This window comes from Chionomys nivalis, chromosome 7 (genome assembly GCF_950005125.1).
Source record: "Chionomys nivalis chromosome 7, mChiNiv1.1, whole genome shotgun sequence".
NCBI lineage: Eukaryota > Metazoa > Chordata > Mammalia > Rodentia > Cricetidae > Chionomys > Chionomys nivalis.
In genome coordinates, this window is record NC_080092.1 from 52,534,963 (window position 1) to 52,562,122 (window position 27,160).

Here is a 27,160-nt window from a genome sequence, read left to right on the forward strand (position 1 = left end):
TCTTTGATGCACATTCCAAACAACCCAATGTGGGAGTCTTACAGTCCTAAATGATTACAAGAATCCAAATAGGTTTAGCCAGGTGGTGGTGGTGCACTCCTTTAATCCCAGCACTTGGGAGGCAGAGGCAGGAGGATATCTGTGTGTTCGAGGCCAGCCTGGTCTACAAGAGCTAGTTCCAGGACAGGCTCCAAAACCACAGAGAAACCCTGTCTCGAAAAACCAAAAAGAATCCAAATAGGTCATATAAACAAGTGTGAAACACTTAGTAGGTAAAACACCTCTCTCTGGAAAAAAAAAGAAAGGAAAAACTTCATACATTTATCATGTGTGGAGAGAGTTCAGAGAACAGAACTTACGTTAAGTTGCTTCTCTCCTTCTACCACGTGGGGCCTGGGAATTGGACTCAGGTCAGGCTTGTTACTCACTAAGTGCCATTATCTCTGGAGCCATCCCACCAGCCACAACACACACACACACACACACACGCTCCCCTTCTCTAGAAGCACCCACTAATCACAGGCAATAGTTATCATGCAAGCCATTCTTTTTTAAGAAAAGCAAAACAAAAATTTGTTATGGTTTTAAAATATTGGCTCAGTTTTTTTTTTAATGAAGGCAAAATGTAACATTTCTATAAGGAACTCGTTCCTAGTAATCCACTTACTCAGTAGCCTCAATGATAAAATAATCAGAGTTGAAAACTTTAAATATTTATTACATAAACCATGTTGTCCACATGTCCTTCAATGACAGTCTGAAATCTGCTGCCCCTCCAAACAAGTCTCCTGTGGTTCAGTGGCTTTCATATAAAGAAGCTAACACACTAAGCTTTCATATCAAGAAGCTGACACACTAAGTATTCAAAAGAATATCCTGACCCTTCTTCTACAAGACGATCCTTCAGACACATTCCATTCTTATGTGAGGTGGTGAAGTCTGTACACCTGACTCCCTGTTCTGACTGGGACTATACCAGCTCATGGTCACCTTGGCTTGCGTGGCCACCAAATCATTGCCTTGATCATATTTATCTTTGCTCCATACTGTTTTCAAAACAATCTTAAATTTCAGCAACTAGGTACAAGTTCGCATACACACATATTAATCCTTTCATAATTAAAAATACAAGATAATAGCTTGCTGATAAATGAACAAAGTATTTATTCAGCACCCATGTGCCAAGCACAGTGCTAGGCACTGTGGTCAATACAAAAATTAAGACATAGTCCCTGCCCTTAAGGAGCTTACATTCTCATGAAGGAAACAAAACTAACATGTAACAGCTAAGAACAGTACAAGACAATGTATGGTTTGGTATAAGAATTTTAGTACAGATTTGAAGCTTCATAGGGATTTAAAGAAGACAACGAAATAGACCTTTGTACTAAGATTTGAGTGTTAGGGTCTTCAAGGACTGAAGAACTTAAATTGAGGTCCCTGCTAGGTGGAAGTGGGAGCAAGCTTCAGAGGAAGACAGATATGCATTTGATAAGGGCCAAGAATTGACTGCAGACTTCTGAGCAGAGCCGCTTAACCATAAAAGCAAGGTTCAAGAGCTTTGATGAAAACTCAAAACAGTAAGTAGCTTAGTCATCCTGAAGAGGAACGAAGGGCAGGATATTTGGCTAACCCAACTAGAAGTCACCTGGCAAAGGAAAACAGCCACAAAGTAAAACAGTGGCAGAAGGCATGACAATTCTAGGACGCACGTTACACAACATGCCAATAGCTCCAATGTTTCCTAGTTCCCAGAGGACCCCAGAGACAGTGCTATGGTTCCATTTCAAGATCCAGGATGTGGATATTGTGCCTCACACAAGTACAAAAGAAATATAAAAGACAGGAAGACGTAGAAGAATGACAGAAAAAGAAGTGGAAGAAACAAGTAAAAATTCATAGTGAAAAAAACACACCAAAGTATAAAAAATGTATCTCCTAGGGAGATGCAAGTGGCATGTCCATTCACTTTTAAATGAACATATATTGTGTTTCTATAACAACGGAGGAACAAAACTCCCTATGCTTTAGGCATGCTTTTCAGTTATTTCTGGTACAATCCAGGAGATGTCTCAAACTATATTCATATACGCTTAAGTGGTAACAGAATCCCATAATCCAATCTTACTTTTTTGTTGACTCACATTACAAAAAGGAAGTGTGCTTTGGAAGAACCAGAATCAAGAGGTTTGCTGGGAAAATGAGGACTTTTCCTCGTGCCTAGGTAAGCTCAAGAGATCCTATCAGGCTACACAGGGCCAGGGACACAAATGTGGAACTGGCCAAACTAAGAGGCCAAATGACTGAAACTGGCATTCTCAGGGCACAGTGTGGAGCACAGCATGGCATTTTGCCAATAGGAATTGACATCCTAAAAACCAGAGACTGCGAGTTTGAGGCCAGTCTACAGAGCGAGTTCCAACGACAGCCAGGGCTGTTACATAGAGAAACCCTGCCTCGAAAAACCAAAAAAACCAAAACAAAACAAAAAACAACCAGAGACTGCTTTAGGCTATGCATCCAAAGTGCATTTCCTGCTTTACCCAGCCATTAATATGTACAGGTATTTGCTACTTAAAATGCATTTCCTGTTTTACCCAGTCATTAATATGTACAGGTATCTCTACTTAAAATCAACAGCAGGGAAAGAGATTTTAGAATTAAAACTTTACCACAAAAATTCCACTAATTAGCTAAATCCAAAATTAATTCAGGGACAATAAATAAAACCTAAAGAAACTCATTTCTGGCTCAAAAGCAAGCAATAATAATAAAAATAAATTTCTAAAAGTGACCGATAAAGCTTTATTGAACAGAAACAATGATTAAACTTAAGAATCCCATGAGGATCATACAATCTAAGACTGTCATTAAACTTAAAAGACTTTTAAACAAGAGAAAAGCAATCCCGTTAACACACGTTTCATGAAATCCTTTTCAGGTATTTACTGACAACACGTAAGATGTACTTATTTCATTCCTTACATATATTCCACTTAGTCGTTAAAATACTTTCCACTTTCAAGACAACCTGAAACTTCACCTCGAATGTCTGCTATGGTTTATTTAAGCCTATGTCAACCTCTGAGAAAGATCTCATTCTGGAAAGCAACTCAGCCAAAATAGGACGATTCAGTCTGGGGAGCCCTTGACTATCTGAGGTTTATGAAGACTATCTGAGATCATCTTTCTGGGTTCTGATAAAGCAGCATGACTGTAAAACAAGATGTACTATCTTTGACAAGCATTCACTGAGCCATCAGTGTGGCTGCTTCCAAATACCCTCATTTCTACCTGACCGAGAAGGTGACCCAGGCACTTGGCTCTGCTCTGGAAAAGGTTTTGAGCTTTTCTTGAAAGAAATGACAAGAGGAACACATTCCCAATGGCTTCCCATTCATATTCCTGTACTATGACAAAGGGTGGCCTAATCTGGGTGTTTCTTAGTGGAGAAATTCCAGCTACAAGAGATGTCACAGTTGCTTTGTGTTTGCAGCTGACTTTCCTACAGATTCCTCCGGTACAAGAAACCACCCTCCTTTCTCTCTCCTCCTGTGGTCTAACTTGAAGCTTTGTGGTTTTCAGACAGAGAACTATCTTAATGGCAGAAACCAATCTTCCTCCTACTGAGGCTACGACTCTGAACTAGTCCAATGTACATGACAGCTGTTTATTTCCAATCTTGAAATCCAATTGAAAGCCGTGGAGACATGAGAAACTGCTGTGTTCAGACCTACGCGGGAGAGCTAGAACACATTACTATGATTTAAAAGATCACACGAAAGCTTAGATACAGTGTGAGAGAGATGGAATTCAGTTTTATTTTGTCCTCTCTGAAACTTCCATTTACACCACGGCCTTGTCTATCAAAGAAGAGGAGGAGGAAATGCCCTATCTCATGCCAAAGAGCTCAAGTACCCATGTACTTGTCAGAGGTGGCAGGGTATCTGTTTCTCCAGTTTTTTGGCTCCAAGAGATTATACTTTTAGTACCAGCATAGTGAAGGACCCTGGCAACTGCTGGAAATGTCTTCTGCATTAGTCAGTGTACCATTCCGTAAAGTGCTTCTGGAGTTAAAAATCTGTCAAGCTGTCAAAAGTGTCCACACTTTTGCAACAAGGGATAAAAGAATCCCAATGGGCATTTCACTGAGTCCTTCTCAGATGGGTCTCATAATTGGCACAGCTGCTTTACCCTCCAAGGCGCTGGCCCTCACCCCAGGCGAAGCCTCCTGGCCGCTCTTCAGGTAGTGGGTTGTAATTGGGATCCTCATCTGGTGTATCAAAAATAGTCCTCCTAAAACACACAGAGACCATTCAGTGCCAGAGCCATCTGAGACTGGAAGCACTAGAAAGCAGTTCATTCCCGAGGGCTTCCACAAACAGGTAAGTGCCATCTCTGCCTGCCAACTAAAGAGGCTCCACAATTATCTAACATTTATATTAACTTACCTCCTTTACTAACTTACTACAGAAGCAATAAATGCCAATGAGGTACCTGGAAGAGTCATATCCACAGGCACAAAAAGAAAGGTGGTTACTGGGTGATAGAAAAGGGAATTAATCAATGGGCAGTTTTAGGATTACAACATAAAATCATCCTAAGGACAGTGGCCATAACAGTATGACACAAATGCACTTAACACCACTGTACTGCTTACTTAAAAATGGCTAACATGGTGAACTTCATGTTGGGGTGTAGCGATTTAGTTATAACTAATGTCAATGTCTATTAATAAGGGAGTAACATAATTATGTTAAATATGAATCACAGAATGTCATGTAGTCACTAAATTCTGTAGGGTACTTATAATGGAAAAGTAATCATAATCACTCCCCCTCCCCAATTCCCCACTGCAGACAGGGCTTCTCTTTGTATAGCCCTGGATGTCCTGGAACTGGCTCTGCAGACCAGGCTGGTCTTGAACTCCTGGAGAGCCTCCTGCCTCTTCCTTCTAAATGCTCAGGGATTAAAGGCATGTGCCACTACACCCAGCTAGGAAACTTAATTATTACATATTAGGTTTAAAAATGACATTTTAGCTGGGGTGTGGAGGGTCACAACACGCCTTTGCTCCCAGCAGGGGTGGGCAGATCTCCATGAGGTCAAGGTCTACAAAGTGAGTTGCAGGACAGCCAAGGGCAACACAGAGAAACTTTCTGTCTCAAAAAAACCTAACCAAACAAAAACAAAACAAAACAAAGCAAAAAGACATTTTAAGAAAGTCTACAGATAGGGGCTGTAGTGATGGCTCAGTAGTTAAGAGCACTTACTGCTTTGGTAGAGGACACAGGTTTGGTTCCCAGCATCCATATCTGAGAGTTTATAACCACCTGAAACTCCAGATCCAGGGGACACATTGTCCCTGGCACCTGAAGGCACACATACACTCATGCACACAGTGCACATAAAATGTAGGCTCACAGCCTCATAAACACATTTATAAATTAAATCTTTAATTTAAAATTATATAGCTATTTCAAAATAAGCATATACAGTTACCCAATCTCAAGTGTTCAGCCTAAATACATCTACATACAAATAACACTACATGGACTAAATGGCAAATAGATTTTGTGTATGTTTGAATAATAATAATAATAATAATAATAATAATAATAATAAGGCTATGAATTGGATAGGGAGTAGGGATACACAAGAGTTGAAAGGGCAAGAGGAAGAAGTGGAAAGATGTAGATACAGTAATCATGTAGGAAATTATCAAAAAAAAGTATGAAAGATGCAAGACTACCTCTTAAAAGTCAGTCGAGAAACTGCTATATAAAAATAGAACTATGGAAGATTTTACCTCCTGTGGTGGTTGGGACAGGTATGGCCCCCAAAGATTCATGTATTTGAATGCTTGGCCCATAGGGAGTGGCACTATTAGGCCTTGGAGGAAGACTGTCACCATGGGGTTAGGCTTTGGGGGGGTCTCCTATGCTCAAGCTACACCCAAGGTGACAGACCACTTCTTATTGCCTGTGAGTTGAGATGTAGAACTCTCAGTTTCTTCTCCAGTGCCATGTCTGCCTGCACACCACCATGTCCCACTACACTGATAATGGAGTAAACCTCTAAAACCTTAAGCCAGCCCCAGTGAAATGTTTATCAGAGTTGCTGTGAGCCAGGTGGTGGTGACGTAGGCCTTTAATCTTAGCACTTGTGAGGCTGAGGCAGGAGTTTGAGGCCAAGCCTGATCTACAGAGTAAGTTCTAGGACAACCAGGGCTGCTACACAGAGAAACCCTGTCTCAAACAAACAAACAAACAAAGAAAGGAAAAAAAGAGTTGCTGTGCTCATTGTGTCTCTTCACAGCAATAGAAACCCTAATTAAGACACTCTTCTTCTGGTTTTTTCGTTGTTGTTGTTAATTAAAAACTTCCTCTTGATATGGATACTTGCTATGTTACCTAGGCTGACATCAAACTTTTGATTTTTTCTGCCTCAGCCTTCAGAGAGGATGGGATGACAGGCATATACTAGCATACCTTGCTAGTTCGCTCTTCTTCTCTGTCTTATTTACTTTCCTTCTATTTTAAAAAGGTTTATTTTCTTACATGTTTTATATATGTGGGTATTTTGCTGGCATGTACATTTGCACACCTAAGGAGGGCACCAGATCCATGGGACCATAGCTATGGATGGTTCTGAGCCACCATGTAGGTTCTGGGAATTGAACTCAGGACCTTTGGAAAAGCAACTCTTAACTCCTGAGCCATCTCTCCAGTACCTTATTTTCATTTTATGTCTGTGGGTATTTTGCCTGCATGTACATCTATCATGTGCTTGCAGTGCCTGCCAAGGCCAGAAGATGGCGCTGGATCCCACTGAAGTGGAGTTATAAACAGTTGTTAGCAGCTCTGTGGGTGCTGGGAATTCAACCTGGGTCATCTAAAAGAGCAGCCAGTGCTGTTAATCACTGAGCATCTTCATTCTTTTTTGTTTAATTATTCTATAACAGAATTTTTATCAAACCCTTTTGCTGAATCAAGATCTTTGTTTGTTTGTTTTTTGAGACAGGGTTTCTTTGTGTAGCCCACCACTAACCAGTGAGTGCCCCCTTTAAATGTAATTGTTGCCAAGGACACAAAATTCTAGAGCAGAAACAGGTCTTATAAATCAAACTCTAGCTCAAGAAACTTCAGAATAAAAACAAAGAGAAGTGCTTCAAATCACACTGCTTGGTGGTGGGAGAGCTAGTCTGGCCTTAGGTCAAAGCTGTTTCTGTTCAATTTCCCTGTGTACCTCCACCACCTGCTTTGCCCATCAGAATGCCATCAGAAATGTCCTCTCAACGGTGTGGCTCATTTCACTGTTCATTCTCTCGACTTGGACTGCAGCTTTCATAAAACCAGCAGGCAAGCCAGGCAGTGGTGGCACACACCTTTAGTCCCAGCACTCAAGAAGCAGAGACAGGCAGCTCTCCAATAGCTAGCTAGTTCCAGGACAGCCAGGGCTGTTACACAGAAAAACCCTGTCTTGAAAAACCAAAAATCAAACAAACAAACAAAACCCCAACAACAACAACAAATATAATAATAAAGAGAAATAGAATAAAATAAAACCAGCAGGCTCCTCTCTGGAACACAAGTTTTAGTGGTCACTCAAGAGCGTAATTACAAAGTCACCGCCACAATGTCAAAAGCCCAGTAAGCACAACCCTGGCCTACTCTGCTTCTGGTCAATCCAAAAGTCCCCCGTTGTGGCCATGTTGCTCAATCTGCAAACACTGATATAAACCACATGGATCAGGAACTAAGGGAGCCCAAAATGAACCACGATCATAATCTGTCTGCATGGAACGTGAAACATGATGTTAAATACTCACAAAATAGATGGTGTTTTCAGAATTCTTATTCCACCAGGCTGATTGGGAAATATATCTTCCAAGAAAAAATATATGTGCCCAACTGCAATACCTATAATCAACCAGAAATAAAGGACAAAAAGGAAGATCAAAATTTCAATTTTAAGTTCCCTACCAACATACACCTTACTTAAGATAAGTGTAATTATCGAAGATCTATGAACTAATATATCTTTCAGATTAAACAGTCTTGCAATAGCTATATACACAGACTAAACAGAATAAACATGAAAGACAGTGACAAAATAAACAGAATAAACATGAAAGACAGTGACAAAATAAAATAAGTAGTGAGAAGACGCTTACCCAAAAGGTCCACAATAATTGAGTTCCCCAACAACAAGGAAAACCCCATAAGCACCCACGGCAGAAAGGGGGCCTGGAAGTTTAGAAGCCCAAAGAAGTTCATGCGGACATACGGGTTCCTTCGGCTCCACACGTAGACCAGCATTATTGTGAAGGCCTGGCCTAAAAAAACTAAGCTCACAAACAAACCAAAAAGCTAGCAAATGGAATTAAGGAAAATATCAACATGAAAGCAGGCTAGAGAAGGCTAAGGAAGAGAACTAGAGATCACCCTTGCACTAAAATCTGAATTAGAAAAGCTAAATACTGGTGATTTCTAAACTACAAGAGGAAATGCCTGAAATTAATTACCCAAGGTAACCAGGCAAAAACTGGTTTGGGCTAAATCATCCAGATCACAGCTACTACAGACTAAACTGCTTTTGTGACGCTCTGGCCTTTTTGAAAACATGAATCCCTGTGTCAGTAAGTACTGTGAAGATCATTCCCCACCGACACCTTCACAGGTGGAACAAGCTTTGGCACACAGCACCGAGTCTGTTACACAAAATAAAACCCCTTTCTTTTTAAAAATATTGTATCAGTTTTGACAGTGACTTTAATACAACATGTCTTACCAACTTAGTGAAAGTGAAGTCACCCACTGACAGAGATGTAACTGAGATCCTTCAAGATCCTGGGTTAAAAGTTCTTGCTCAGCGGAGCCTCCTGTCCAACCTCTAGGCTTGGAAGCTGTCAAAGAGGCTGCGAAATAAATGGTAGCACCCTGGATTTTTCATCTGCTTGTTCAGAGGAGCAAGTGAATCATGAAAGACAGATGAGAAGATTGAGGAATAGACAGTCTGGTCTTTAAGATTTTCCCGTATTCTATTTGTTGAAGGATACAGTCATTAAAAATCCACCAAAAAGGAACATAAATACAAAGTCTGCTGTCCGACCTCGGAAAGAGCCTTCTTCTAGCATTCGACAGTAACGATATCTTAAGTTCAAGTTAAGAAAATATTAAGACACACACATAAGAAGAAGTTAAAATGTAATAAACCACGGAAACATACTTAGGCTTCATACTACACAGCCAAGCTGCATTTTTCTCTAAGAATGTTTAAGAATGTAGCAATCTGGTTTCATTTTTTACCATCAAGCATTTTCGGCAACAAGAGAACTAGCACTGTATTTTACAAAGGCTGTCCCTGGCTGGGGAGCTGATTCAAATGCTGCAAGAGCATGCTTCCCATCACACTCCACCTCTTCCAATGTCTAGTTTCGTCTTTCCCAACTTCAACTACACGTGACTTTGCCCCTTCCTTGGTTTGCCAATTCTGAAGAAACCCCTGCCAAGAAGCCTTGTGTGGTAACTACTTCTCCAGGCCAGGCAGGCTAAGTATTTCTATATTCTAGTCCATAAAAACATAATGAAAAACCTTTTATTAGAAATTTATGAGTCTCCTGCGATGAGCTGGAGTGCTGGGTGCAGAGGAATGCCAAGCAGCACACCCAATCACCACCTTCGACTACCATGGCTCTTGGCACTCACTTTTTTTAAAGCCTTGCAGTCAGGGTCCCCACTTTCAGAAACACACTGTAAAAACCCTGGGGAAAATTCTGTTGAGTTACCAATGCTTGAGGCTGTGAAATTATACTGTGCCAGCTGATGCTGACATTATTTTACAAATATAATACGATAAGTCACAGCCTAAGGACACTAATCTTTAACAGTCGGAACCTCCCGTGTAAACAAGGAGTTACTTACAAAGAGTTTCAAAACACTATGATCTAGTTACAAACTACAGACCCAGAAGTCCTAACTAAAATGTTATAAAAAATAAACAAGAGCAACAGTTTCAACTTACAATATATACTAAGCAAACCTAAAGTTTTGATGTTGATTCCACTTAAAAGGATACAGAAAAATCATGTTAAACAAAAAATTGAATCCAACTGGACCAAAAAATAAGAAATTGGTGATTAGCCTCCATATCTGCAAGAGGGTGGGGCAAGAGAAAGACACATTAAGTAAAATACATAACCAGGAAACATTTCTATAGTTAGATTAAAAACGACATTCGACAACTCTGAGGCTCCAAAGTCCTAGGTGGGACCCATCCAAATACGACACCCAATATGGTTCTGGATTTGTTTCGTGTGTGATGCTTCTACTTGAAAGACTAGAAGATATTAACTGGACTGTAAAATTTATATGGATGATAGGCTAGAAATTCAAAATCACAATTACCTTTTATAAAACAACACAAAAAGCCCACAATATGTGGCTAAGCAAATTATGGAAGCTGTTTAAATAAAAAACTTCAGGGATCTAGTATGGAAAGCTGCTGAGAAAAGTCTAAATTAACCACACATCCTGATGGAAAAATTCTAAGACAGTCAGTCAGGTTCTGGTTTGAAGTCAACTTCCTATAAGAGTTAATGCTCCAAGAGTCAAGAAGAAATAGAAGAGGAGACTCACCTAGGCAACAGACAATTACTCACGAACTTTACAGAATTACTATCATATGTGACTTCAGTAATCTTGTGAGATAGACAAGCTAATGTGATCGTCCTCTCATCACAGATAAGGAAGCTTAAGACTTATGGCTTGTTGAAGGGCATGCAGCTAGTGGAGTCTCTTGACAACGAATCTAGAACCTCCTAATTCCAAACTTAATGCAACTGAACCTTGGCAGGGTGGTGGTGGCTCAGGCCTTTAATCACAGCCTTTAATCAGCAGAGAAGGCAGATCTCTGTGAGTTCAAGGCCAGCCTGGTATAGAGAGCAGGACAAGTTCCAGGACAGCCAGGGCTACACAGAGAAACCCCGTACCAAATCAAACCAACAAACAAAAACCCCAAGTAAGGGTGAGAGATGTTCTAGCACAAAAGGTAATATATCTAAAGGCCCACAAAAGGTAATATATCTAAAGACACACAAAAGGTTAATACATCTAAAGGCCCACAAAAGGTAATATATCTAAAGACACACAAAAGGTAATACATCTAAAGGCACACAAAAGCTGCATCTTGAAAGGCAAGCTAAAGTTCAACAGGTACTAGGGAGTGGAATCCATTTGGGACGTAAACAGCAGAAACAAAGCGGAACTACAGCCACGGAGATCTAGCCTTCACCTAGCATGTGAATGACCATCCTGGCATGATAACACATTCCTCTTTAGCATTTTAATCACGGGAAAAAGACTTCTTCAAATTGTACTCTAATAAGCCAACATTATGTTTTAGAGAATGGACTTTCAGACTTGTGTTAGTATGATCTGGACTTCGGGAAGACAGATCAGTGTTAAAACTCTTCCAGAACTGTGTATATGAGCTGCACCAAGAGGAGTGACGACAGGGAACGGACAAAAGACTATCTTGTGAGAGTCCCTGGGCAGCTAGCTTGGTCAGTTTTATTCCCAAATCACATCATCACTATTATCATTGATTGTTGTGACTATTGTTTATGTTTTGAGACAATTCCTTGATGTGTAGTTCAAACTGGCCTCGGCTTCCTGACTGCTGGGATTATGGTCACATTAATTCTTTTTTTTTTTTTTTTTTTTGGTTTTTTGAGACAGAGTTTCTCTGTGGTTTTGGAGCCTGTCCTGGAACTAGCTCTTGTAGACCAGGCTGGTCTCGAACTCACAGAGATCCGCCTGCCTCTGCCTCCCAAGTGCTGGGATTAAAGGCGTGCGCCACCACCGCCCGGCGGTCACATTAATTCTTAAACTAGTTGTAGTCAAATACAGAAACTAAAAATAGAAGATGAATTCCAAATTCTCACCCTTAGCAATTTTCTTAAGACAGGGTTTCCCTAGCTAGCCAAACTAACTCAGAACTCGCCAACCTCCTGCTAATCTGCTTGCGCCTAGCTCCACCCTTGGCAATTCTAATTTGGTATATGATGCATGGCTCACAAATACCTAGCAGCTCTTAAATGATTCTGGAGCCCAACCAGGCTGCAGAATTCCTTCCTTACATCTCAATAAGACTTAATTATAATCAGAGCTTTCCCTACTGGATTATTTTTTGAAACTGTTTCTGACAGGATTTATTACTTACTAAACAATAAAGAAAAAAAAACGATAGTAGAATCTTAACCACAGTAGCCATAGACCACTTACTTGAAAATGCTTAAAAATTAGTTCAGGATTGAAGTATAACTGAAAAGGTGTGATCAATTCCAACTGCTGAAATGGAAAAGGAGCTTCTTAAATCAGATCAACCATAAAACAAAATTTCAGCATTAATAACAAAGGATCAGTAGCTCTAATAATTTCTGTGGTCACTTGGAGTAAATATCTGTCTTGCTTGTGCCCTCTGGTAAGAGAGTCTTTAGAATTCGCACAATCGTTTTTGTATCCTCAATACACAATATAAGTTTTATGTTGCAATATTTGAGGATGCTATAAGGCAGGCAGGTGGGGATATTTCAGAGACAAGACCACAGCATCTTTTACAAATCTGTATGTCGCGTGGTCACCACCTGAGACATCTGGGTGAGACAACTCCAAATAAGAGATCCGAGGGCCCACTACCATTAGGACTAGGGTACAGGTGGCCAATTCTTATCCACCGACCGTCTTTTGAAAGATGTTTCCAGACAATTCGAGATTTTTATTCTTAGTATATATTAAGTCTGTGAACCTAGCGGGCCTTGCTCCCACTAGTCACCTGGCCATAGCTAGAGCAGGGGCACATTTCTGGGTGGGCGGCTCCCACAGCTCTGACTCGCTACAGGTCTGGATTTCATCACACGGAAATAGACCTGTCCCCTCATGGAGGAGCACTTCCTTTTCAGGTCACGGGCTTGGCACCCTTAGGACTATCCCGAACCCTAGAGTCAGCTCCGGATGTCTCCACCCACCCCTGGGACCAAACCCTCTGGGCTTCTCTGCGGCCCCAACCCATTTTCTGAAAGCCCAATCACAGCTAGCCTGGAAACGGAGGACGGAGCGCCAGAGCTGCTCACCACGGCCGCGGTGGTGAGGACGCAGGCGGTAGTGTAGGCGCGGCTGACCGGCGGGATCTGCAGGTACTCCAGCCGGAGGCTCTGGTACGCCATCTTCCCCACCGCGCCTGCCCCCCTTCCCCTTCCGCCAGGATGCCAGGCGGCGGGGCGGACTCAAAGCCGGCCTTCAGCCTTGCCACCGCTGTCCAATCAGCGCCGCGCACTCGGCCAGCCACCAATCGCTGGCACCCCAGGGGCCGCGCATCCACCAATCACGAGTTGCGTCTCCGCGTCGGCCCATTCTCACTTCTCCGCCTACCAACGAAGAGCGAAAGTACCAGTTCCTTCCGCCAATCCCCGCCGGCCACAGCTAGCTTTCCCTCCTCGTCCCCGTCCCTTTCCAATCCGAGGGCTTCCTTTTCGGCCCCACGGCCAACCAATCAGGAGGGCGATCCGTCCCGCCTTTACGTTCGTTTGCCGAGGCGCGATTCAGTCGCTCGTTCGGAGCCGGTGCCGCCGCCTCCCTCCGGTAACTCTGTGTGGTTTGAAGGACGTGGCGGGAAGCCGGCGTGTGGCGGACTCTCCATCACCCCCGGGATCGCTTCGGTAGGGCCTGTGTGTTGTCTGAGGAGGAGCGGGAAGGAAGGGCGGGACTGGAGGGGCGGCGTCGTTTTAGGGGCGCCGGAGCGTCCTGCAGGGTACCGCTGACCCCAGGCCTGCGGGGCCGGGAGCCTTGGAGGTCCCGGCATGCAACGCGGCCGCGGGGTGGGACTGGAGCTGCCGGAAGCGCCTGCCTCTCTGCCGTTTCTAGGCCTTTTGTGGTGGTCGTGGGCTCCGATCTACTCGTCGAGATCGGATGGGCGCTTCCCTTGTTTAACTTCAGCAGCAGGAACTCTGGCAGAGAAGAGTTGGTAGATGAGTTAATAACACTGAAGGAACGCGAAGGAGGTAGTGGCTGGTTCTTCAGAGAGGCGTTTTCCAGCTGGTATTCGATGGGTCTGTGTTCATTGCGTGCCTACTTGAAGGGGAAAAAAAAAAACCCTATAATTCGGTTGTGTTGGGGCAAAGACTCCTGATCGTGTCAGAAGTATTCGGTAAGTAAAAGAAGCACTAAAAAATTGTGAGGGGAAAAAGTGTGACTGTCAAGCCTGTAAGGAACCAAGTAAAAGGTTGGAGAGAGTGGTATTTAGAAGTAATAAAAGGCGGAACGCAGTGGCACCTGCCTGTGACTCCTAGCCTCGCTGAAGGCTGAAGCGAGAGGATTTGTTGAGTGCTAGGCCAGCGTGGGCAGCATAGAGGAGACGGGGGCAAACACAACCTCTTACTAAATTGGGTGGGGATGAATGTGGGTCCTGGGCTGAGAGAAACTTTGGAAGCATTTTTTGTTTTTCAAGGCAGGGTCTCTGTGTAAATAAGGCTGGCCTTGAACTCACAGAGATCTTCCCCCCCACACACACACCTCCTGATGCTGGGATTAAAGGTGTGGTTCTGGACAGTTTACCTGGGATGTGTGTGTGGTAGAACTGATGAACTGCTATGGTCATGATCAGTCAAGTAAATGAGTGCAGTAACATGAAGTGATTAGGCCATTACAGTGTAAACATGTGTATATGAGACTGGATTTGTAGGGGCTGGAGAGGTAGCTCCATAGTTAAGAGGGCCTGAGTTGGGTTCCCAGCAAGTTGTATTTCCAGCACGCTATCTATAACTCCAGCTCTAGGGAACCAACACCTTCTGGTTTTTGTAGATATCTTCATGTATGTGTACGTACACATAAAAAGTGAGTTCTAGGCCAACCGGAGCTACCTGTCTAAAAACAGCACTACAGATCTAAGAGTATAGTCCTGGTGTTCTGCTCCTTGGGAAGCTAAGGTAGAAAAGTTAAAAAATTTGGGGCCAGCCTAAGTAACATAGTGAGGCCCCATCTCAACAAAACAAAACTCTAATAGGAACATAATCTGTGAGAAATGTTCAGGAAGTAAAAATCTTCCAGGACAGAGATACTCTATGAACGACACTACAAAAACAAATTCTATTACATGTATAAATTTTCAAGATTGATGGCAACCTGTCTTCTCATAAAACGAATTCATATGGCATTTGAATTAGCAGTTTTTAGATTACATTAAGTGTCCTTATCTGAGAAAGGAGTAAAACTTCTCTTATTTCCATAACAAGCATATAGTTACTAGTAGGACAAAAATGCCAAGGTTAAGTTCTCAATGCCAAGGTTAGGTTCCATGGTTCCAAGGTTAAGGAAATGGGATGACACGTTTTTGGATGCTTACACTGAAAAAGAATGCCTCTCAGATCTTTGAAACAAGTCAGGATAAAGGCTTGGTCATTTAGTTGGATTTTTCTCAGCTGGCTAGGGTGGAAGACAATGAGGTAATTAAAATGATAGAACCCGGCTGGGTGGTGGTAGCAGTGCACACCTATAATCCCCAGCACTTGGGAGGCAGAGGCAGGCAGATCTCGGTGAGTTTGAGTCCAGCCAGGAGAAATCCTGTCTCAAAAAACCAAACCAAATATAAATAAATAAAGGATAGAACATGGAACCTAAAATGAATGGGTAAAGAAGTTAAGTGGATGGACTGGGAACTGCGTAAGGTATAATGTGATTGACAATTAGACTAGCACAGGGCTTGGTTAAGATGTAGCTCAGTTAGTAGAGTGCTTATCTGGGCCCTGGGTTCTAACCCTATTTCCACATAGAAAGTTGGGCTTATTGGTAGAGGCAGAAGGATCAGAAGTTCAAGATCATCCTCAGCTACCTGAGACCCTGTCACAAATGAAAGAAGAGTTTGAGCCAAGCTGTGGGCTGCACAATAAGAGATTGTCTCAAAATGTGGGGGCATAATGAAGCTCAAAAAAACCAGGTCTCAAGGGAACTGAGGTAATCTGTAAATTGCTCATGATAACAGAATTGAGAAGGTTGGGCTTGTATCTAAGTCTTAAGCAACAACTGAGGGAAACGAACAATAAAGAGTATAGGAAAGAGGCAGAGAGAGGCAAGGGCTTCTGTCTTTCTGTGGGACAATTAAGGAACATCTGGTATCAAAGGCGCACAAATGCCTTAGTTTTTAATTTGCTTCCTTTGTTTGCTTGCTTATCAATAAAAAGATTTATTATTTTCCTCTGGTTTGTCCTAATGAAATTTCTTTTTATATTTGCAGGCTTTCACAGTTGAGGGTAGCAAAATAAAGCAGGATGTCCGTGGATCCGATGGCCTATGAGGCCCAATTCTTTGGCTTCACACCACAGACTTGCCTGCTGAGGATCTACTTAGCATTTCAAGACCACCTGTTTGAAGTGATGCAGGCTGTTGAACAGGTTATCCTAAAGAAGCTGGAGGACGTCCCAAACTCGGAGATTAGCCCTGTCCAAGTTCGTAAATGCACAGAGAAGTTTCTTTGCTTCATGAAAGGACGTTTTGATAACCTTTTTGGCAAAATGGAGCAGCTGATTTTGCAGGCGGTTTTGCGGATTCCCCCAAACATCCTGCTTCCTGAAGATAAGTGTCAGGAGACACATCCTTTTAGTGAAGAAAAATTCCAGCTTCTCAGAAAGGAAATCGAAGAGTTACAGGAGAAGTATAAGGTTGAATTATGCACTGAGCAGGCCCTTCTTGCAGAATTAGAGGAGCAAAAAATTGTTAAAGCCAGACTCAGAGAGACGTTGACTTTCTTTGATGAGCTTGAAAACATTGGCAGAGATCACGGAACTAGTAACTTTAGGGAGAGTTTGGTGTCCCTGGTCCAGAACTGTAGAAAATTCCAGAACATTAGAGACAAGGTTGAAAAACAAAGCAAAAGACTGGAAACACGATAATTTCTCAGTAGTGAAAAGAGAGAACATGCAAATGAATAGCTTATCTTTGATTACTCTTCTGTTTAAGGTCTCTTTCCCAGGTTCCTCAAAGCAGATTGGCAGATCTTCTGGAACTGCAGGATCCAATTCGGACAGTTTTGTTCATCTGCTTTCTCCCTTCTAGAATTTGGGTTGACCACCCTTGTATCTGATAACGCCTTTAGTTCTTCTTTTGGGGTTGTACCCATTCAACTTTAGGGGTACTCTAGTATGATTTCAGGAGGGAGTGGAATCCTGTGTGAATCAGGCCTGATTCATTGATTGTTGGAGCGCAATCATGAGCTACACCAGGGACTAATGAAGCAGAAAAGCTGGACTGGGGGTATAGCTCAGTGGTAGAGTATGCTCAGCATGTGGTGTCTCAGGGTTTAACATGCCACACAGGGGAGAAGCAAAAGGAGGAAGGGGAAGAACAAAGGGAAACGGCAGCAGAGGAAGACTGGCGGGGCTGGTGATGAGTCAGTGGGTGAAAGTACTTATTCAAGCCTGGTGACTGGAGTTGGATCCCCAGAACCCATGTAGAGGTGGAAAGAAAGACATGACTCTACAAAATTATACTCTGATTTCCAAGGGTACACTGTTGCATGTGGAACCCCCCCCATACCCCACATTGTGTGTGCATACACACATATACAGACATAATAATTTTTTAAGACACAAACAAAACCTCTGTGTATGTTTGAGTGTGTGCATTAAAAAACTGAATCCTAGCTGGTTGTCGTGCACACTGTTGATCCCAGCATTGGGAGGCAGAGGCAGGTGGATCTTTGAGAGTTCAACCTGGCCTATAGAAAGATTACAGAACAGCTAGGGCTACATAGACTGGTCTCAGAAAACAAAACAATAAAACCAGATCTGATTTATGACACTTAAATTGGTGAAGTAGACTTTATTGGGGACTCTTGGATTAGCTGTAGGGACCATTGCATTGAGGGAGAGGTTAGATTCTGAGTATAACAAGGAAAAGATGGGGATGCGCAGCTAAGGGGCAGAATTAACTTGTAGGGACAAAAGGTTATCACTGAATGGAAAATTACTAAAGGGATGAGTGTTAGGGTTTGAATGTGGCCCACAAAATTCATGTGTTGAAACTCTGACATCCTATGACACAATGTTGAAGTTGAATGCTTATACTTTGATTAATGCCTGAAGGAGTTGGGGAGTTTTTAGGGACTAGGTTTCCAATAAAAACATGAGTTCAGGCCACTCGTTCTGGTGTGATCTCACCCTATAATGCCTCCACCATGGGAAGAGACAGCAAGAAGGCATTTTTCTTAATTTGAACTTTGTAATCTATACCTGTAATAAATAAATACTTTTCTTGAAATATTTACATGCTACCTTGCAGCTTAATATGTAGGAAAAGATTCTTTTTTTTCTCTTTTTTCCCTTATTTTTTTTTATCTCCTCACACTTCCTTCCCACTCCCCCAGACACCCTCCTCCCTCCAGTTGTAAGAGAGGGCAAGGTACCCTGCCCTGTTGGAAGTTCAAGGCCTTCCCCACTACATCCAGACTTAGGAAGATATGCATCCAAATAGAATAGGATCCCCAAAAGCCAGTACATGCAGTAGAGATAAGTCCCAGTGCCATTATCAATGGCTTCTCAGTCAGACCCCATTGTCAGCTACATTCAGAGAGTCTGGTTTGATCACATGCTCGTTCAGACCCAGTCCAACTGGCTTTGGTGAGCTGCCATTAGATCAGGCACACTATCTCAGTGGGTGGACCAACCCCTCATGGTTCTGATTTCCTTGGTCATCTCCCTCCTGCTCTTCAACTGGACCTTGGGAGCTCAGTCCAGTGGGTCTCTGTCTCTTCATCCATTGCCAGACAAAGGTTCTATGGTGATATTTGAGATATTCATCAGTGTGACTATGTGACAAAGCCAGTTCAGGCACCCTCTCCTCTGCTGCCCAAGGACCTAGCTGGGGACATTCCCGTGGACTCCTGGGAACCCCTCCAGAGCCAAGCCTCTTGCCAACCCCAAAATGGCTCCCTCAAGATATCTCCTTCCCTGCTCCCATATCCGTCCTTCCTCCATCTCAACCCTCCCACTCCCCCAAGCTCTCCCCCAATCCTTCCCTTCTCTCTTTCCTCTCTCCCCTTCCCCTCTCTCCCCCTCTTCTATTTCTTTTTTTTTTAAATATTTATTATGTATACAATATTCTGTCTGTGTGTATGCCCGAAGGCCAGAAGAGGGCACCAGACCCCATTACAGATGGCTGTGAGCCACCATGTGGTTGCTGAGAATTGAACTCAGGACCTTTGGAAGAGCAGGCAATGCTCTTAACCTCTGAGCCATCTCTCCAGCCCCCCTCTTCTATTTCTTTAAAGTAGTTTTTCACTTCCTGTTTAAAGGTCTCCGTCATTTTCATAAGGTTACGTTTAAAGTCGGTTTTTTTCTATTTCTGGGTTTGAATGAGTCTTCCTGTTGCATGTTCACTGATTCTGGTGCTACCATGTTGCTTTTCAGGATGTTGGAGGAATTCTTGCATTGACTTCTGCCCATCTCTTCCATCAAATGAGGCCAGCAGAGTCTTGGCATCTTGGTCCAATCTTTGCTGTGACTGACTGTGTATTTGAGAGTTTTCTTGGTCTGCCCTCTCTTAGGTCCCCTCAGCACTGGAGCAGGCTGTGTTGGGGCATCCAAGGCGGGCTTGGGGGCAGAGTGGAATGGGGTAAAGAAAGCCAGCAGCAGGGAACACACCCCGCTGGATGGCCAGAAAAGCTTAGGGAATTGGAGGGAGCCTGGATTCAGTCCCTCATCCTTCCCCTCCCCCCGGGGCTGTCCCTTTGGGCCAAATGTAAATATATGATTCCAGCTAGGCCAATAATAGCCCAGGATTTTAGAAAAGACTTAGTAGTTTGGACAATGCAACCTCGAAATTGGTATATACCATTTTTGAGAACGTAGGGAAGCAGTCACCTACAAAGTAAACAGATGCATGATCACTGTGGGAAATCTAAACTGCTTAACAGGAAGGTAGGCCAGACCGGTGATGCTGAAGCAACGTGTGGACAATGAAAAAGCAGTGATGAGAAAACAGGTCACCCAGCTCTCGGGAGGCAGAGGTGGGCAGATCACTATGAGTTTGAGGACAGCCTGGTCTACAGAGTGAGTTCCAGGACAGCCAGGGCTACACAGAGTAAACCCTGTCTCAAAAAACCAAAAAGGAAATACAGGCCAAACATTGGCACTCAATAGAACCAGAAAGTTCAAAGGAAATGAGCAGATGTAGGGAACACAGGCCTATAAGACAATATTGGAGCATGGGAAGGAAAGTAATTGAGGCTTGGGTCTGGGCAGACTTGAGGACGGCAATGATGAGTGCATGTTAAAGGCTGACGTATATCAGCAGGGAGATTGTGGGACAATAGTACATTCAGAAGTAAGGGACAATATTGGTTATTTTTGCTGTATTAGGCATTATACCTAGGGTTTATAACATTGAAATTATTCCAGATGGCTTACGTGTTTGAGGGTTTTTTTTTTCCCCCTCCTGAGACAGAGTTTCTCTTTAGCTTTGGAGCTTGTCCTGGAACTCACTCTGTAGACCAGGCTGGCCTTGAACTCATAGCGATCTGCTTGTCTCTGCCTCCCAAGTGCTGAGATTAAAAGCATGTGCCACCACTGCCTGGCATATTTGAGATCTTTAAATTTTATTTATATCCTTGTGTATGCCATATGTTTGGTGCTTGTGAAGGCCAAAGAGGGCATCAGACCCCTTGGAGCTGGGGTTAAGGGATGATGGTGAGCTGACCAGCACAGGTGCTGGGAATCCAACTCCAGTCCTCTGGAAGAGCAACAAGCATTCTTTTGTTATTTGGTTGGTTGGTTTGGTTTGGAGTCATGGGAGGAAAAGTTTTATTTCCTTTTATATTTCAAGGTAAGTCTGTTACTAAGAGAAGTCAGGGCAGGGACTCAAACCTGCAGGCAGAAACTAAAGTGGAGACCCCTGACGGATGCTACTTGTTCTATGACTTGCTCAGCCTGTTTTAATTTTATTATTAAAATATAGTTACACAATTTCCTCCTTCCTTTTCCTCCCTTCAACCCTCCCCATGCCCCTCTTCTCAAATTCTTGGTGTTTTTATGTATAAATTTCACCCATAATACTCAACTCTATGGCTGCGTGAACAAGGACAACACCAGTACACATTAGCATGAACTGGGGGAGATCTCCCTGGGTCCCACCCATAGACAGAACTACAGGCAACCAAGGAATGCTGAGGGGATGGAGAAATAGTCTTCCCAGGGATGAACCCCCTAATTGACTATCCAATATGATGCAATAAGCCTTCTAAATGGCTGAACCATCTCCAGTCTGGACACTGAAGTCAATGTTGAGATTGTAAAGGCAGTGTGTTTACCAGTGGTATAATAGGTAGAACTAGGTGCTTGAATTTGGGGTTAAAAAAATGGGGGGAAAAGTATCATGATAACATGGAATAATAAATGTTGAGGAATGGGTAATTTGGCTTGGGGACTAGAGGAAGGATGATACGATCATACTCAGGACTCATTGTCTCTGAGAGACAATGCTTGGAAAACATGGGCCCATACATGGGCTTTAGAGGGGAGTGTTGTTAAGGGATAGTACTAGATCCAATATCCAAGGGTAAAACCAGATACCGACAGATACCTATCTCGGTACCTTGGAGATGTAATTTGGGGGAAACTACCACTGATGGCTAGAATTATTGTAAATAGGCTGTCATCAGGGAACGGTGGGTGTCAGACGTACGGCACTTTAAGAGCAGAGAAGCAGGATACCAAGTCACAAAATGATACAGGATTAGGGAAAGCCGGAACTGTTAAGGAAGGCCCTTTTATTGGAAAATAGTTTACAAAGTCTAGATCCAGAGCTTAGCTGAGTGACTGTGCTGGGCCAGGAAACTCTTCATAGTGAGGCAAGTGGGGACTAAATACTGAGGAGCAGTGGGCAGTGGGCCCACGTAGCAGAAGCAGACCTGATGTTAGGGAATTGTGTATATAGGAACCTGGACATAGTGACAGATGCCACAGAGGGGGGCTGTATGACTATTTGGAGTAAAGAGATGTTGTACCTAGGAATGGTGGTAATCACGTCAGCTTTATAGGGATAGTGGGAATGTTTTAAAGAGTAGGGAGTGAAATCCAGAGCAGAACGAGAAGTCTATCAAGGGCCGTTCTATAGTCGGAAGTTAATGAACAATTGAATACAAAGAGACTGAGAATGTGATTTATTCCATCAGACATAGCGCATAGACATTTCCATAGAGCATAGCAGTGTAGGAGTGCTGCATTTGGACAGCTGGCATTCACGAGTAAACGAAGATAGGCAAATAACCTGCAAAGGGGGATTCTGAGAAAACAGGTGCAGCAGGAACTCTTGTTCTCGACAGTCCCCAAGCCCAGCCCCTTCATCTTGGTGCCTTAGAGGGCCTCCGGGCTGAAATGAAGTCGCCTGAGACTTCTCTAGCATAGTCCTCCCATAGACCCCAGCAAAGAAAGGTCCTCGGTCTCATCTCACGGAATCCACGATTCTAATCCTCCTCCCTGAAGGTCTGTGGTCTCCTGTTCCACACAGTCCAAACACCTGCCTTGAGCGGTGACTTTCTGACGTTCAGCTCCGCTTACTACAGGCCTTGGGTCCTCCTGGTAGCCACAAAACCTAAAGCAGGGGGGGAAATGCCCAGCCCATGTCAGCTCCAACTCCGGAGGGAGGGCACAGAATCATACCTTGACAAACACCACTCACCTCCAGCTTCAGCCATACCCGCTGATCTCCCAGGTCCGCCAGGCGCGCAGAGTCGTGACTGAAACATCTCGTAGACGCAGCTGGCTCATTTTGGGCTACGCAGCAACATGGCTCCAGCACTACAGCCAGGGCACCCACTCTCCTCTCGGTACTCTCTCTGGGAGACCGCGGGCTCCGGTCTGGTTCATCCTTTAAGCACAGAAGGCTGGACTCATTCTGTGGGCCCTCACATTACAAAGTGGTAGGCTACAGAGACATCATCTTAATTACAAATGGGGTTCAATTCAATCCAGGGTTCTAAACGTTAAGAGACTAATTGCACTCCATGCGTGGGCGCAAGCAGCACCGCTAATTCATTGCCGGCAGCGACTTTGGACAGTTAGACAAAGCAACAACAAAGAAAAACAGCAAATGCTAAATGAAAGGGGTGCAGCGCATCTCCAGAACAAAAGGCTGCGTTTCTCTTTCCCCTACCCCAACCTCTCCCACCCCCACCCCGAATCTGCGCCCATTCCGTCCGACCCTGGCCGCTTAGGCAAGCTGCAAATGGATATAGGTGAAAATGCAGGAAGTAATGGAGAAGGCGATGGCCGCGTAGATGAAGATGGAGAGGTGCGGGAAGTGGTCGAGATAGCAGCCCTCGTCCTCCAGAGGCTCCTCCACCAAAGGATCCTCTTCCTTGGGCTTGGGCTCGGGCTCCGGGCGCGCGGCGGTCTTTCGGGACTGCCCAGCGCGGGTCCCTGAAGCTCTCCCGCCAGCGCGCCGACCAGATTTCCTGCCAGCCCAGGACGCCGACTTGGGTGCACGGGCAGTGTGGCTTTCCTCCGGGGGCGGCTTATCGAACAGGCCCTCGGACTCAGGGTCAGAGGCGAAATACATCTGCTCTGGACCCCACGGCTTGCGCTCAAAGGGACCTTTAGCCATTGGCGCAGACCACAGCCAGGCAAGTGCTGAGACTTAGAGGCGAAGTCCCTACAGGGTCGCAGTGCAGTGGGTGGTGGCCGGGACTGCAGCAGTATTTCTACACCCAGTGTGGGTGGGGGTAGCGGGGGCGGAGCCAGCAGAACAGGGGGCCTCTGCGGGGTCCGGGGCCTCTCTGTCCAGACGCCACTTTCTCTGGCTCCTCCTTTCCGCCCACAGCCTGTTGCAGAGGTTGACCAGCCAGCTTCTAGCACCTCTCGAGTCTTGGCGCAGCGAGGTCTGTTTCCATAGCAATGAGACTGGAGTACGGGGGGAGGAGGCTAGAGGCGCTTGTTGGGATCTCCGAGCTAGTAAGGTAAGGGGGGGTCTTGGCACTCTGGAAGATGAACTGCAGGAGTCGAACATCCAAGCTGTGTCAGGAGCTTCCCCAGGGTTTTATTTTTTCTTTTCAAAGACATGAATAATGTAAGGTCTTAAAAACTGATAGACAAACACATTCAATGAGGTGATGCACAAATGCGCAGTTTTATAACCAAAGGACATGGCGTTGCTGCTTGAGAGGCAGATACGTGAAAATCAGCGGAGAAAGGCCAACACGCAGACTAAGTGGTGGCCACTTATCCGATTCCTCTATGTATGCTTCTTTCCATCTCTACCTCTTTCCTTTCCTCCCAGGCTGAACGTCTGATCCCCAGGTTGGGGGGCGGGGGGGGGGGGGAGAGAGAGAGAGAGAGAGAGAGAGAGAGAGAGAGAGAGAGAGAGAGAGAGAGAGAGAGAGAACTGACTTAATCTTGTAGCAAAATAAATGGTCAATTTAGCTGTGTATGCACACAAGAGACTGAGGCAAAAGGGGTCGAAAGTTCCAGCCCAGCCTGCATGTATATGAAGGCTTTGACTCAAAAGACAAAAACAAACAAAATAATCTAACGTAAACAATATCATAATAAAATTTCCACAAACTGAGGGTCCAGAAGTAACACAGTCAAAGACTCACGCTTCCCTCCCTCCCCTCTCACTGATGTCTACTTCACTATTTTCACATTCTTCATCCACTTCCAGCCTTTGGGGCATTTTACCTGTGATTGGGAACAGATCCTCTCAGGGAGCCAGTAAGGTGACTCAGTAAGTAAAGGCACTTGCCACCAAGCCCAGGGACCTGAATTTGATCCCCAAGATTCACGTAATAGGAGAGAACTGACCCGTGCAAATTGTCCTCTGAACTCCACATGTATGCTGTAATGCACACACTCATACACACAGACACACTAAATGTACCTGCTCACACTATTTTTTTTTTAAGTGTTGAAAAAAGCCCTTTCAGAGATTTTCATAATCTAGGCCCATTTCTTACCTCTCTTGCCAGTCAGACTCTTTGACAATTTCAGTACTTAGTGGGTACCACTGACTCTTGGTTATCTCTATTGTGCCTGAGGGACCAAGGCTGGTTGTCAGTCCCCTTGTGGAATTTGGGGAGAGCAATCACATGATTCCCTTGGGACTTCATTGTGTTGGAGGAATCCACTTGGCAAGCCTATCGGTAGCAATAGATCCAACTCCTACCAGACAACTCATTCTGGTTCATCCAACAGAAAGCAGGATCAGGGTGGTTGAGATAATGGGACCAGAGTACTGTCTCTTACTCAAGGCATTCAGGACACCTTGCAGCAGTAGCAGACACCACCAGGTAGTGGTAGCACTCTTATGTTTGCTGAATAATAGGGAGAATGAATGGCAGGCAGAGGCAGCAAGAGGCTACATTCTCACAGTCTAGCAGCTGCAGATAAGAGCATCTCCTTGGCTAGGCCAAAGAGAACATGGGACCCTCAGCCATGCTCTTGGGAAGGAGATGGGTAGAGGAACTTTAGAAAATGGTCTGACAGTTTCATAAGAAGTTAAACATATACTTAAGATGTAACTCAGGGACTGGAGAGATGGCTTAGCAGTTAAGAGCGAGGACCGCATTCTATCCTAGCACCACATGGTGGCCTCCAACTGTCTGTAACCCCAGTTCCAGGGTATCCAACCACCTTCTTTTGACCTCCTTGGGCACCAGGCATGCACACAGTACTCAGACATACTTTCAGGAAAAACACTCATATGCAAAAAAAATTGGACCCAAGTCTTATCCCCAGTGTGTAGCACATCATCTGCTGGTGACTTCTCCTTCTCTCTGCCCCCATTCCCATCACTCACATCTTTTACAGCCTTCCTCCATGATGCATCCCTTTGTCTCAGCTGCTCAATCCAGGAGACACTCCCTGGAAAACGGACTGGCCGCTCTGGTCAAGGAACCATATGCTTTGCCCAGCCATCATTAAAGAAGCTTCCTCCTTCAGTAGATGGGAACAAATACAGAGACCCAGAGCCAGACAATGTACAGAGAGTGAGAGACCTCAGAACACTCTGTTTTATCTTCAGCACAGTGGCTGTGCCCTAATCCACTGCTATTTCAGCCGGCAATTGGTGCTCTGCAGCTACCGACCTGCTTCTCTGGCAGCAGCCTGGTGGCTCACCACAGCCTGGTGAGAATTCTGTTCCTGTAGGAACTGGCTCTGGCAATGCTGCTAAAGGTAGCTTTAACTAAATTTCTATCATTCTATTTATAAATAAGACTGGAAATTCAAAGACTGGTGTGAAAACCTGAGAGCTCAGAGAGGCTGAGTAGCAAGAAGTCAACCTTCTCTCCTTGCTGGCATCTTCAAACATCAGCTTCCTCTCCACCAAACCAGAAAAACCTGCACCACTTCGAATCCATCCCTACTATCATCTCTTGTTCTCTCCCGGATGCCCTCTGATTATTTTCTGTCAACTAATTGCTAGCTCAGTCTTCTGACCCAAGATTAATTTTATCTAATTAATGTAAATGCGAACTTGGGGTTCTTAGTGTGATGGAATATCCTCCAACATCACTCCAGCTTTAAAGGGATATATATCCCTGTTAATCCCTCCCCTCAGGGCTCAAGGAACCCTGCAGAAGAGTAGATGGAAAGATTGCAGGGGTCAGAGAGGATGGAGGACGCCAAGAAACCAAGGTCCTCCCAACACAATGGGACCAGCACGTATATGAACTCCCAGAGACTGTGGCCGCATGCACAGGCCTGTCTGGGATCTGTGTCAGATGGGGTTTCAACATTGGGAGAGGAAGTGGACACAAACTCCCATCCCTAACCCAGAAGCTATCTACAATTGATAATCACTCACAAATGAAAATCAGTTTTCTCCTATGGAGTCTCACTGGGGAAACAAACTGCACTTAAGGGCAGACTCCGGGCCCAGCAGAAGAGGGTCAACAGAAAATGAACTCAATTGCATCTTTAGAGGTTCTTTGTTTCATAATGTCTCATCAGAGCTTTTTTACTTCTTCTCCTTTTCCCTTACAGATTCTTTGTGTATATATTATGGCTTCCAGATTTGTGCTTTAATGATTTCTGTGTCTATGACTGTGTCTGTTATATTCTGTTTTGTTTATGTTTAATTTAATCTTATTATTATTATTTAGATGTATGTTGTTT

At 44.2% G+C, this 27,160-nt stretch overlaps 3 protein-coding genes across 5 annotated transcripts; 1 reads left to right on the forward strand and 2 right to left on the reverse strand.

The window, feature by feature from the left end:
- Nucleotides 1-591: 591 nt before the first annotated feature.
- Nucleotides 592-13,245, reverse strand: Derl2 (derlin 2). 2 transcript variants are annotated; one of them, XM_057775904.1, is made up of 7 exons: nt 13,136-13,245; nt 12,288-12,353; nt 10,081-10,154; nt 9,062-9,155; nt 8,177-8,372; nt 7,832-7,922; nt 592-4,296 (listed from the first exon to the last, which is right to left on the reverse strand). In XM_057775904.1, the coding sequence occupies exons 1-7, from the start codon at nt 13,226-13,228 to the stop codon at nt 4,191-4,193; spliced, it is 720 nt and encodes a 239-aa protein (XP_057631887.1). In that variant the 5' UTR covers nt 13,229-13,245; the 3' UTR covers nt 592-4,190. The 2 variants fall into 2 exon arrangements, with proteins under 2 accessions (XP_057631887.1, XP_057631888.1); XM_057775905.1 differs by lacking the exons at nt 592-4,296; nt 8,177-8,372; nt 9,062-9,155; nt 10,081-10,154 and having other exon boundaries at nt 7,835-7,922.
- A 266-nt stretch (nt 13,246-13,511) lies between these two features.
- On the forward strand, nt 13,512-18,303 carry Mis12 (MIS12 kinetochore complex component). 2 transcript variants are annotated; one of them, XM_057775360.1, is made up of 2 exons: nt 13,512-13,720; nt 16,291-18,303. In XM_057775360.1, the coding sequence occupies exon 2, from the start codon at nt 16,325-16,327 to the stop codon at nt 16,943-16,945; it is 621 nt and encodes a 206-aa protein (XP_057631343.1). In that variant the 5' UTR covers nt 13,512-13,720; nt 16,291-16,324; the 3' UTR covers nt 16,946-18,303. The 2 variants fall into 2 exon arrangements, with proteins under 2 accessions (XP_057631343.1, XP_057631342.1); XM_057775359.1 differs by lacking the exon at nt 13,512-13,720 and adding an exon at nt 13,934-14,208.
- A 3,883-nt stretch (nt 18,304-22,186) lies between these two features.
- LOC130878093 (uncharacterized) lies at nt 22,187-23,934 on the reverse strand. Its single transcript, XM_057775876.1, has 2 exons — nt 22,728-23,934; nt 22,187-22,640 (listed from the first exon to the last, which is right to left on the reverse strand). The coding sequence occupies exon 1, from the start codon at nt 23,649-23,651 to the stop codon at nt 23,259-23,261; it is 393 nt and encodes a 130-aa protein (XP_057631859.1). The 5' UTR covers nt 23,652-23,934; the 3' UTR covers nt 22,187-22,640; nt 22,728-23,258.
- Between the last annotated feature and the right edge of the window lie 3,226 nt (nt 23,935-27,160).

Coding starts and splice junctions, on each gene's coding strand:
- Mis12 (XM_057775360.1), top strand. CDS start 16,325: ATGTCCGTGGATCCGATGGCCTATGAGGCCCAATTCTTTGGCTTCACA.
- LOC130878093 (XM_057775876.1), bottom strand. CDS start 23,651: ATGGCTAAAGGTCCCTTTGAGCGCAAGCCGTGGGGTCCAGAGCAGATG.
- Derl2 (XM_057775904.1), bottom strand. CDS start 13,228: ATGGCGTACCAGAGCCTCCGGCTGGAGTACCTGCAGATCCCGCCGGTC. Junction 9,156..10,080: donor TTGTTTAACATGATTTTTCT/GTATCCTTTTAA, acceptor CTTGAACTTAAG/ATATCGTTACTGTCGAATGC. Junction 7,923..8,176: donor AATTATTGTGGACCTTTTGG/GTAAGCGTCTTC, acceptor GGTTGATTATAG/GTATTGCAGTTGGGCACATA.